The sequence below is a fragment of the Lissotriton vulgaris genome, chromosome 5 (assembly GCF_964263255.1).
Source record: "Lissotriton vulgaris chromosome 5, aLisVul1.2, whole genome shotgun sequence".
Lineage (NCBI taxonomy): Eukaryota > Metazoa > Chordata > Amphibia > Caudata > Salamandridae > Lissotriton > Lissotriton vulgaris.
Window position 1 is genome coordinate 824,379,785 of NC_141693.1, and position 13,460 is coordinate 824,393,244.

Genomic DNA, 13,460 nt, shown 5'->3' on the forward strand with positions numbered 1-13,460 from the left:
TAAAAATAAACGATGCATGTCCCTAGTCAGGCTTAAATGCAATAAATCATATGGGGGTCTAAATTTTCCTAACTTTCAATCTTACCATTATGCCTTTCTCCTTAAACAACTTTCTAAATGTTTACATCAAGATTTAGACCTCTCTCCACTCTGGAAGGACATCAAACTTTCTTTTCTCTATCCCTTCTCTTTCCAAGAATCTCTTTAATTCACTCATAAGACACAAAACCTATCTTCGCCTACACATAAAGCAGCTCATAAGGTCTTTCACTCAATACTTATCCCACACCTTTCAGATAGTGACCGATTTCTCAATTCTTCAATCTGGCATAATCATTTTATATGAATCAAAAATAAATCTATTTATTGGACGACTTGAAGGGATAAGGGTTTGCTTTGGGTTCATCAACTTTATTCAAATGATACATTTCTTACCTTTCCTAAGCACAATTACTTTAGAAGCTCCCCAAAACATATTCCAATAAATTTAAGATTTGACGTTGAATTATTTCCTCTTCCTTGTCTTCATTATCTTCATCTTCTCGCTCTTTACATTCCCAAAACAACATCCTTCCTTCATTAAGTGCCCAACCAAGTGCCTCTTGGTTGGGCACTCACTTATTTATAACTGAGTTTTGTAATAAGCTGTGGTTAAAACTTCGTAAGAGTTCAAGTTCGGCTAGTACTACTCAAATTCTGTTCTTTCTATACAATCGACTTATGATTACTCCAAGCACATTATATAAATTCAAACCTGAAATCACCTCAAATTGTTGGTCGTGTAATGCTTTGAATACAGGTTTGTTTCATATGCTTTTTTCTTGCCCCTGTACTCATCAATTCTGGTTGAAGGTATGGTCTCAAATTAATATCATTTTTCACACCCATTTTCCGATTTCCGCTTTCTCCTCTAGACACTCTTTCTGACTACTGGCTATCTCTTACATGTAACGCTACCATTGTAGACGTATTAATTGCAGTTGAATTCCAACAAATAACAAAAAATTGGAAACAATCTTCACAACTTTCTTTTCAAGCTTGGTGGTACAGTGTCTGCTATAACCACCGACTTGATCATGCATACATTTCTCCTTTATCTCTACTCTTTAAAAGAGAGCATATGTGGTCTCCCATAACTATTTTCTTAGATGCCTCCGCTCAAAAGATGTCCCTTCATTGCCCATTGTTGGATGAGGTTCCCAAGCCACCATGAATTGTCTTGTATTTTGCATTTTTGTATCAATTTGTCTTTTCTAAAAATCCATATTTACAGCCATTACTTTTCATAATGTGGATATTTTCTAATATGTCTTATACTCTCCTACTCCTTTATTGTTAGCATTATATTATTGTAGCATGAACCCCCTCCCCCTTATGATTTTCTCTCTCTTTAGATTTGTTTTAACTTTTCTTGTATATGCAACCCTTTTGATTTCCTTGATTTTTATTGTACTGTTAATTAATCCACTGTTACAAATTGCATTTAAGCTTTAACTGATTATATATATGTTGTTGCATGTTTTACCTCAATAAAGTTCTTCTTTAAATTAAAAAAAAATACCCTTCCACCCATGGAGTTGAATGACTGATTGGAAACATCTTGTTTTTTTTATGATCGTATAATGTCTTTAGCATTAGTTTGTTGCTGGACCGTCCATTTTGTTGGCCACATGTTTCACAAGTTCCTTTAACCACAACTTGTACATTGTCATTTTTCAAATTAAGTTGTTGAGGATACAGTGCACTTACCCCCCTGAAAGTGATCCAATTTTCAGTAGGTACTCCTCTACTGTTTTCACTCTTTCTGCTGTAGGTTTGAGATGGCATTTGAGGATACAGTGCAGTTACCTCCCTGAAAGTGATCCAATTTTCAGTAGGTACTCCTCTACTGTTTTCACTCTTTCTGCTGTAGGTTTGAGATGGCGTTTGTGAATCATGTTTTTTGTCTGTTTTTTCTCACAGCTGAAATATATGTTCTTCCTTCCTTTTGTGGTTGAGATTGTTTTGGTATCTCCCAAGGACAAACTTTTTTGTTTTGTTCACACATTCTTCACCTTTGTCTATGCCAATGACCCTTTATAAGATGGCATTATTCTCTTGTTAACTCTCATGCTCCACTCTACTGAATTGCACTATTGATTTTTCTGATAAGCACCACCCTCCACACAGGGTTTGATCTATGGTTCTTCTCAAATCCAATGGTGCCTGTTTTCATTTCAATCATATGATTAGACAGACTAGCGGTTTTATGGTAACCACTGTAGAAATCTTTTTACTCAACACTGATCAGCTTGTTTCCTCACACTTTGTTTGTTTTGAAGCGCATAGGGATATCTTAGGATAAGTTGAGAACCTGGGTTTCTTTTCAGTTTCGTGGCTCACACTATAGTTTTGGGGCACCACAGTGTTTTTCTGGAGGCTGCGTTTACACAGGTATTGTGTTCACTTTTTTACCTTAATTAACTCCGGCTGTTTTTGGTTGAACTATCTGCGAGTGAGCTTTCGCTGCATTGTGCGCACACTGCACTGTGTCACTGGCACCTTTTGTTTTATACCACATGGTCCTGCTGGTCTGCACATGTTTGCCAGTTACATCCTTTGGAACATGACACAGTTTTCTCTTCTATATGGACTGTGTCAAATGGAGCAGCATTGGTCGAGTTGCATGCCATTCTATCTGTACTTTCATGTTTGTTTACTTTTTAAAATATGGTCTTTTGAGGTATATTGTTTGTTTATTATTTATGTTCACAGCAGTTTCCCTGATGAAGGGCTAGCATTGACCCATAATATATAGGGGATACGTGCATTTGGTCAATTTACTTACAACTTTTTGATTAAAAAAGTTATATAAATATGAATTTTCTGTGGATTGTTCTGAATTTTGGTATTGATACTGGACAAACCTGGCTGAGAGTGCGCTTTTGGACTCTTTTCCTGCTTTGGAAATAGCATTTGCTGGACATATATTCTCAATATTTTGTCATACAACCAGAAGGCACAAGTGAAGCAAGACATCTCGAGCAGGCACAAACCGCTTGCAAATTTACGTATCTAAAAATATGACGTATAAATCAATGTGCAGGCTCTTCTGATTGGAGCAAAGGTGTGATTTTTCCTCTAGGAATTAAATTGCTCAAAATGAATGTTATCTATGGAACCACATTCTGGAGAACACTCTCTTTGATCCCTCTGGAAATAAAAGAGACCAGCTGCTTTTGGAAATACCATGGGGTTAAACTACTCCAGATTCACATAGCATATTGGAAGGGGTCGAGACACCTGCCAGACCCTTGTCAGTTTTCCTCTTCTCTGCAACTATCATAAGGCCTGGTTTAGAGTTTGGTGGAGTGTTACTCCATCACAAAGATGGCACAGTACTCTTCAGTCTTTTGTATGTGCTCTCCTGCTGGAACTAAAGGTGTGCTGCTGCGGCAAACCAAAGTTCAATGTAAGACTAACTCCACTCACTGATGTTTTTCCTCTTATGGATTTCTCATGGTTCCGTGCCTCAACATCTATCGCATTCCCACTACACAACATGCACAAAGATCCACATGGGCAGTAGTTACAGGTGTTTATATAATTCTTGAAAGGACCATCAAGGAAGCTTTTTTTTTACTTACTCTCGGTCTCCCTCACTTTGTCCCAGGACATCCCTATTCTCCACACTGGAGATGTTTCTGCCTTGATTATTTGAGTACTCAGGTCTTGCTAAACAATGTGATAGGAGCCTCTTTTTTACCACCCCTTTGCTTGTGGTAGGAGGTTTGCGAGTGTGTTTGTTTTTACATTGTTATTTGAAAATATAGAGTGCGTATGACATGAACTTGCTTCAAATAGAAGCTGGATGCGAGTGGAAGAAATGCAGTAATGACCCTTACTGATAAGTAATCCAATTATTTATTGCATTATTAAGGAGATGGAAAATAGAAGTGGCTTCAGCAGATTTTGTGCTGTGTTTTCAAATGAATTATATAGGTGGAGTGGTTTTTCTAACATACATTGTTGCATGTGGAGAGTAGGAATGGTTTCAGAAGGTTTCAGATTCTTATTTCTAAATGACTTGTAGCATTGAGTGTGTGATGACTGTGGAATTATATATTGCCTTTTGTTAAAATACATTAATGTACGAGGTCCCAGAATTTCCACACAAATCCAAAAACATGTAACAAAATATGTAAAGTAGGAATTGCAAAATGTGTTTTACCTTGTCAAATAGGCCATTTTCACCAATCAGCTGGTCTCGAGCTTTGGCATTTATAGCAATGGTGAATCTCACATGAGGAATTAAAAGCTGAGAAACAAAACAGACAGCCAGTATTAATTTCCATGAGGTGAATGCCTTAAGGTGAGTGTTAGTAAATGTCCTAAGAACCCAAGGAAGGCAATATAGGGCCATGTTACACCGTATCAATTAGATATCACATTTCTATTATGGGGCAGTTAACTTGCAAAAGCTGTTTTTTGCAGACAGGCAACTGTTTACGGGAAATAGTAAATAAAATACTAGTCTATATTGGTTGGCTGAATGTAGTAAAAAGAGAAGAACAATACTTGATGTAGTCAGGAATGTACATTTTATAAAAAACACTCATCGTATTTTTAAAAAGAACATTTGGGAGGTCATTAGGATGGCGGCCCGCCATCCTCACGGGGATTGGGACCGGCCACCATAAGGGTGGGGGTCCCGTGGTGGGGATTATGATGCGCCCGCCACAGTGGCGGGTGCATCCCTCATTTTTAACATTGTGGCGGGCGGTGCAATCTGCACCGCCCGCCACAATGTTAAAAAAGCATGTATGCATTTGCATGCACGAAGCAGCAGGCACCACGCGGTGTCTGCTGCTTTGTGTATGCAAATGCTAGGGGGTACCACAGGTACCCCCGTGTGCACCCCCCCACCTCTCCTTCACTCTGGAGGCCCGCAGGGGCCCCCCAGAGTGAAGACCGCATGCCTTTCCGTGGCGGCATTGTCGCCACGGAAAGGCATCTAACCAAGCCCATCGTAATATGGCTGGCGGCGTCTAATAGACACAGCCACCATATTAAACTTTTTCCGCCCGGCCGCAAGTCGACCGGGGCGGAAAAGCAGCGGATGGTCTTTCTGTCTGCCGCGGTCCCCCCCGCCATACTAATAGGGTGGGGGGAATTTAGGTGCAGATGGCGGGCGGATTGCCCCTGCCAGGCCGGCGGTGGCTACCGCCAGCCTGGCGGGGGCAATCCTCCCGCCATCCTAATGGGCCCCATAATCTCAAGAAAGGAGATATGTTTGCAGCTCATCACTTTAAGGTACAGGTAACAATGGACCCTGATTGGAATGTGAATGCTTAAGTTTCGTTTATCTTTGATAAACAGATTGCTAATACAACAATGGACAATGGTCAGGGCCAATAGATTTATGCGATTCTTCTGGTGTGGAATTGATGCATATTCCTAATCCTAGTAAGCTTGACAGTAGGAAAGCTCGGCAGATTGTTTGTCAGTATGAGGATGAACCTGTTTTTTTCTCAGTGACCCATGATATACATTTCTTGTTTGAGAAGTCGCTGTGAGATAAGACACCCAAACATGTAAACACGCAACAGATAGATAGATAGGTAGATAGATATTCTATAAATAAGAGCATATATAACAGGAAAGCATATATGTTATACCTGTCAGCCTTAGGGTGGCCTTCCCCCAAACATTTGGCCTGCTTGCCTCCAATTTTTACTTGTTTAGTTTTTGTTGGCCTTATGACTGTGTACTTTACCTCTGCTAACCAGTACTAGAGTGCTTGTGCTCACTCCCCTAAACATGATTTGATTGACATATACATAATTAGCATATACCATATACCCATTGCCTGTAAATTAAATGCTACCAGTGGTCCTGCAGCAGTTATTATGCCACCCACTTAAGTAGCACTCTAAAAGTTGTCCCATGCCTGCCTCTGCAGCCTGAATGCAATGTCACGCTGCCATATCGCCTTGTCATTTAAAACCCCTTGCCAAGCCTTAAACTCCCCTTTTATTACATATAACTCACCCCTAAAGTCGTCCCTAGGTAGCCCATATGGCAGGGTGCTGTGTAGGTAAGAGGTAGGAAATGTACTTTAAATTTTTACATGTCCTGGAATAGGCAAACGGAGGAGTAGCAGCCTCCTGGGCAGTATTCACAGAGGCCTTAAATGCAGATATATGTACTGAAGCTACACATGCCTCTACTAATAACTCAATGAAACATTATAGGTTGTGTGGGGCATATTGTTGCTACCACTTTAGGAGCTTCTGTTCTGGGAGTCCCGGAGGACTGTTGAGATGTGAGTCAACTTTCTTGTTACAGTAATAAATTATTTTTTTAATCATCATTTTGACTGAAATAGTTTCCTTGAAGCCCTGCCAATGCTTAGGTGTCAGCTTATCTGTAAATGACTATAATGGGCAGGTCAGACAAGGAGGTAATGGCCTGTTACCTACCGGCAATCTTTATTACTCCAAGTCAAAGACCTCACCATCACAGTCCAGTTGGATTCAACGTTAGTTAGAGTTGGGAATCCAGGAAGTGAGGCTGGGGATTACAATATTTATAGCCGGATTGGAAAGCCATGACATGTCATTGGGGGAATGGGAAAGAGGTGTTTTATATCTACTTGGCGATTGTTCTGGTCAGAGGTGCATTTGCTCATATTTTAATGACTGTGACAGGGAGGTCCTTTACTCGGAGTAATGAAGATTACTGGTAGGTAAATGGCCATTAATACTGATACACACCAAAAATCAACTGACAGTAACAGTCTCCTTAGATTCAATAGTTCCCACCCTGTTCTCTTATGGACAATTTTTAAGACTCCACCATAACTGTAGTCATCGGTTGTATTTTGAAAAGCAGGCAGAGACACTTAGGGGTCGATTACGATGTCATTCACAAAGGCTCCAAATGGCTTTTGGTTTGTCTGAATCCGATCCGGAACCCGCCTCTCTCGACCAACTCAGACACTTTTCCAAATGAGACAAATTGTAGCGGTCTATGGACCGCATTTCCAGCTGAGCAATTAGGATGTTGGATTCGGCCAGCCTTTCAGAATCGGTTGTTCTGACACGAATCGGCTGTCAGAATCGGATTTTGTGGCCTTCATTTGGGGGTATCCTTATGGGGCCCAAGGGGATACCTATGGGTCCCCCCTTTCCATGCATGCACAGTATGACAGGCACCGTGGGGTGCCCGCCACAGGATGCATGATTTTTCCCACCCACCCTTTCTTCAATGGGAGCCTGTTTAGTCGGTGGGAACACAGGCTCCCATTGAAGTCAATGGGAGTGTAACTGAATGGTGTTCAGACACATAGTAATTGGTTGGTCAGACTCCCCAAACCCGAGACGTTCGGAAAGCATTCTGAAACCAATTTGGTCGGACTGCTTTCCGAATGACATTGTAATCGGCCCCTTAGTAACAAACAGAAATATTGGAGTTATCCTGAGTCTATCATCCGAATATACATATTCAAAGTAACAGACCCTACAATTAGCATGTGTAATAAAGTATTCATTGATTTCTAACCGAATGAAAAAGACAGTGAACAAAAATTGGCGAACCTGGGGACTGGAGATTTGAAATTAGACAATTCTCTATATGAACACAGAAGTGAGAGAAACTTTTGGGATATTCTGATGAACACCAGCAAATGGTCACCTAAACAAGTAATTTCATAACTCTGGGCCTACCACAGATTATGGGTCATTATCACTGTGGGAACTTAGTGTCTGCCATCTGACAGATAAATCTAAAAAAATGTATTCGGGATTGGAAAATGAATGGATCCTGTGCAACATCTCAACTGTAATTCCAACCACATTGTCTACTTTATAACCTGCCCATGCAGGTAGACTGTTGGTATGACCTGTAGAAAAGTCAAACTACAGATATGTAACCAAAGGTGACTACCAAGATAGCGAGCCATTACAAAAGTATAGGACACACTGTGAACGATTTGAGGTGAACAGTGGTTGAGCAAATACAGGTGATATCTGGATATAGGTTGATACCACGCATACTTTTAGCACGCATACAATTACCACACATTTTTTACAACGCAGGACCCTTTACCACGAATACCTTTACAGCGCATTACACTACAACGCAGGTACTATTACAACGCATACCATTACAACGTAAGTATAGGTAAGTATATAATATTTAAAAATAATGTAGTTAATAATAATTTAAATATTTTAATTAATTAATAATTATTTTATTATTAAATATTTTAATTAATTATATTAATTTTTATTTATTCATTTGTAAATATATATGTTAAAAATACCCCTGTACCCCAAAACCCAAACCCAGCCCTGAAACCTAAAAATACCCCTGTACCCCAAAAGCCAAACCCAACCCTGAAACCTAAAAATACCCCTGTACCCCAAAACTCAACCCTGAAACTTAAAAATACCCCTGTACCCCAAATTCCAAACCCAGCCCTAAAACCTAAAAATACCCCTGTACCCCAAAACCCAAAACCCAGCCCTGAAACCTAAAAATACCCCTGTACCCCAAAACCCAAACCCAACCCTGAAATCTAAAAATACCCCTGTACTACAAAACCCAAACCCAACCCTGAAACTTAAAAATACCCCTGTACCCCAAATTCCAAACCCAGCCCTGAAACCTAAAAATACCCCTGTACCCCAAAACCCCAAACCCAGCCCTGAAACCTAAAAATACCCCTGTACCCCAAAACCCAAACCCAGCCCTGAAACCTAAAAATACCCCTGTACCCCAAAACCCAAACCCAACCCTGAAACCTAAAAATACCCCTGTACCCCAAAACCAAAACCCAACCCTGACACCTAAAAATACCCCTGTACCCCAAAACCCAAACCCAGCCCTGAAACCTAAAAATACCCCTGTACCCCAAAACCCAAACCCAACCCTGAAACCTAAAAATACCCCTGTACCCCAAAACCCAAACCCAACCCTGACACCTAAAAATACCCCTGTACTACAAAACCCAAACCCAACCCTGAAACCTAAAAATACCCCTGTACCCCAAAACCCAAACCCAACCCTGAAACCTAAAAATACCCCTGTACCCCAAAACCCAAACCCAACCCTGAAACCTAAAAATACCCCTGTACCCCAAAACCCAAACCCAACCCTGAAATCTAAAAATACCCCTGTACCCCAAAACACAAACCCAGCCCTGAAACCTAAAAATACCCCTGTACCCCAAAACCCAAACCCAGCCCTGAAACCTAAAAATGCCCCTGTACCCCAAAACCCAAACCCAACCCTGAAACCTAAAAATACCCCTGTACCCCAAAACCCAAACCCAACCCTGACACCTAAAAATACCCCTGTACCCCAAAACCCAAACCCAACCCTGAAACCTAAAAATACCCCTGTACCCCAAAACCCAAACCCAATACCCCTAATAAAGGTTTTTAAAAAAGATAAACTTACCTATACTTACGTTGTAACGGTATGCGTTGTAATAGTATCTGCATTGTAGTGTAATGCGTTGTAAAGGTATTCGTGGTAAAGGGTCCTGCGTGGTAATAGTGCCGTTGTAAAAGTATTTCATGCTAAAAGTTGCGTGGTAACAGTTACATACCGTGATATCTATATCAAAGACTGTGTCTAGAATTCTTCTGGAAAAAGAGAAAAGATGGGTCTATAAACTCTCAATAATCACAAAAGGTCTCAATAATGATACTTCCTGGCTGAGCATGAGTTATTAAGCCTTCTCTTGGGTTTGCAAATTCTAACAAGAAACTACCTGGGGTTTCATTATTCACTTATTTATATATCTGCATTCTTCAATAAGTATTTGGGTTAATAACCTGGTATTAACCAGATTCATGAGAGATATTACCCTTTTGGATTGAATGTCCATATTATCTTTCCCAGGCCCAGTACAGTAGAGATGATGGCCATCCTAGTAGTAGGTGGTGATTTCCAGGACAACAGAAGCTCCTGATATATCTCAAGGCGATGATTAGCTAAGAATTGCTTGGACACCTTATAAAACTCAATTCTGAGTCAATTGGAGCCCAGGGACTTCCCATCAGAAAATCTGTTGATTGCAGCAATGATTTATTTAAGTGTAAAGTGTTCTGTTACATAAACCCTGTATCTCACTGAAACTTTGAAGTAGATGATAAACTCTTTCATAAGGCTTTATATGAAGACGCAGCGCTACCCAGTATCATTATTGAAGCTTATTTTATGTCGAGAAGCACTGTTCAGTGTCAGGACAGCCGGGTGCAAATGCCCTGTCAGGCTATCTTATTGTCATTGATCAGTCAATCAGGGCAGTACAAACGAGCATCAGCCATAGGTGATACACATCACTAAGTATCTTGCGGCGATCCCACAATGTGTCGGGCAGGGAAAAAATTAAACCCAGCTCTGAAGATCAGTGGGAGACAAATTGGATCAATTTCTGCTAAGCCAACATGGGAAGATAGACAGGCACACCACAGATTTTATCATTAAAAGACATCTCCAAACCATTTTGCCGTGCTTTAATGTTGTCAGTGCAATTAGGATTAATGGAGGACCATGTGGTAAGGGTCTCTAAATTATAGAACAAAAATGTGAATTATGTGGTACATATTCCGTCAGTATTATTTTTATCTATTTGAGATAGAAACAATTTTAAGTGAAATCTGCAGAATTTGTGGGAAATGTAGTAAATCCATAATTATGCAGAAAACACTGCAGCCACCAAACTGCCTAATTCCACTGATCCCTTTCATAAACAAAGTGGAATCCACTTGGATGGTGGTGTGTCTTCGTTTACCGGTAATGCGCGAGTACTCATTCTTTCCGTTCTGCGCATGCGCAGTCACTGATGCCCGCGAAGTTAACAAAGCGCATGTGCCAGGCTAGAATGTTATCCCGCCGGGGGCTTAATAAAAGTCTATTTTTCACCCCACGAGCCAGGTATTTTTTAACCATCACTTAACCCACCACTCACGTACATTCATTACCCCACACACATCCACACATAGTCCAATAATAGTGCTCCCAGGTAGTCGTCGGTCGCAGCACGCCGCATCCCGGAGAGGGGTGCGAAGACCCCGATGATGAAGCATGACACCAAGGGACCTGTTGGTGTGTGAGGGGTATTTAAACAACACTGAGTTCTCCCCACCACAGTCGGGATCACCACCACCATCCAAGTGGATTCCACTTTGTTTATGAAACATACCCGGGGAGACTGAATCTACTTTTCTCTCCCTCCCTCCCTTGTTACAATTATTTTAATTCCACTGATCAACACTTTCTTCATTTTCCATTGTTTTATTAATGATCTATGCAGGAAGGGTGAAACAAAGTCTATACTCTGTAATTCTAATCATTGTTTGTTGTTTTAGCTGCACTTTGATGTAAAAAGCTTTTTCAAGCTAACTACCCCAAAATAAGCATGGTGTCACCAGTAATCTCAGATTACTATTCTGGACCCATTATACAGTTACTCATTTTGTATCCTCTATATTTATTACAGAGTCAGTGATACAAGTTCTGTACTTATAGTTGTGTCAGAGTGTCATAGTTTCCATTGAAAAAGTCTTATTTTCTTTTCTTAATAAATTAGAGGCTTTTCAACCATTTGGTGCTGAACTTCCCATAAAGAAGTTGTCACAGAAGTGAATTTTACCATTTCATCTTAGTAGGAATATTTTCCCTACACTACAGCAAAAAAACACACTAAACAGCATTACATCAAACTTGGCATCTCAGTACAACTTTGCGTAAAAAAAGTATGCTTTTTAAAATGTTTTAGCTTGGGCTTTAAAACTTGCAAGTTAGATTTATCCAAATTCTTGGTCTGTGGATGGTCCACAATCCCTCGTTCGAGGACCAGCTACAGATCAAATTTGAAAAATATCCCGATCCGTTGGGTGAACAAGCTTTTTCCTACTGGAAACACAAAGCCAGGTCCACAGACACAAAATCTCTCTGGCTGGCTGGTCACCATTATCAGACTGGAGAACTAGTCCCTATTTCCTAAAGAATAACATTTTAAAGAGTGATTAGGCCCCATCTAAGACCCTGGCAGCACTAGGACCCTCCTCCTTATGTTAAAATTGAAAAAATAAAAATCCAATTTTGTTCTAAGGTTCTTTGATCCGGTGTCAACGCTGGCTGACCCCAGAGTGGCTTGAGGTCAGCGAAATTGACCTTGACTCCTCCATCTCTAGCAAGGGCTCATAGACCTATGTTAGGCCCACCGTGGGTCCACAGGTCCTAGCTAAGGGGTTGTAAACCAACACAGGTTTGTGGGCCCTTGTTGGTCCTCCCACAGGGTTCGGGGATAAAGTACTGCAAACAAGTTTAGTTTTAATAGAAATATTTTTTAAATGGTATTTCTGTGGATGTTATGACTCAGTCATAACTAGAGAATAGATGCAAAGTATTTGCTAATGTATTACAGAGTCAGCGATAATAATTATGTAGTTATGTTATGCCCAACACAAACCTCTATAGCATTCTGAACCCACTTCCCCTTCTCCTTCCGGTATCTTGCTGCTAAGCTCTGGAATGCTCTGCCTTCCCAGATTCGGGGACTGAACAATCTTCTGTCTTTTAGAAAAGCCATAAAAACCCACCTCTTCTGCTAAACGATGTTATGTAAAATGCAAATTTCTCCTGCAGCTGTCCTCCCTCCTTCTCTGGTAGAAAGCGCCGGGACGCCCCTTTGCTGGGGCAGTCGAGCGCTATATAAAACCATATAACATAACATAACTTAAAGCCACTTTCTACAAAGATGACATGCTTCCCTCCTCCATCATCAAGTCTCTGCAAGGAGCAAACCTCACACAACTTCTCCACCCTGCCTCCCTAACCCTCAAGACCAGAGAGATACTCTACATTGCTGAAAATGCCTACACTCAGCAAGCCTACCTTGTCTAAGTCCGTCCTATCCTACATCTCATTTGTTGGAAAAATCATCAAGAAGACAGTCGCTAGTCAGCGAACTGTCAAGAATAACCTACTTCAAGACCATCAATCAGGGTTCAGACCACACTATAGTATTGAAACAAGCAAACTTGAAGTAGTAAATAACACCCTCTTTCTCAACAACAAAATCACTCTCTGCTTCCTGGTCTTGCTTGACCTCTCCACAGCTTTGTACACCATCGACCACCAGGCATTAAACCATACCTTGAAAACTTGCATGGGTTTTACTGGTACAATTGTACAATGGTTCATATTCTTCCTCACCAACTGATACCAACTTGTTCAGATAGGAGCTATCAAATTCTGGACTCTTCTAGCCACCTGCTCAAGACCCCGGGGCTCCATTGTGGCTCCCATTATTTTCAACTTTTATATGAAACTCTTAAGAAACATCCTTTCTGACAGCAAACTCAAGATCCACCAGCATACTGATGACACCCAACTCGGTCTCCTCAATCAACTCTATATCTCCTTAACCAATGACATACATATACTCAAAGGTTGTCTCG

At 40.8% G+C, this 13,460-nt stretch overlaps 1 protein-coding gene across 1 annotated transcript in view; it reads right to left on the reverse strand.

The window, feature by feature from the left end:
- The window catches only part of LOC147711652 (polyunsaturated fatty acid 5-lipoxygenase-like), a 977,760-nt gene that overhangs the window by 431,135 nt on the left and 533,165 nt on the right, over nucleotides 1-13,460 (reverse strand). Inside the window, exon 9 of the mRNA XM_086922317.1 lies at nucleotides 4,211-4,297. Within this exon, the coding sequence (XP_086778443.1) occupies nucleotides 4,211-4,297 (87 nt within the window). The remainder of the gene's footprint in view (nucleotides 1-4,210; nucleotides 4,298-13,460) is intronic.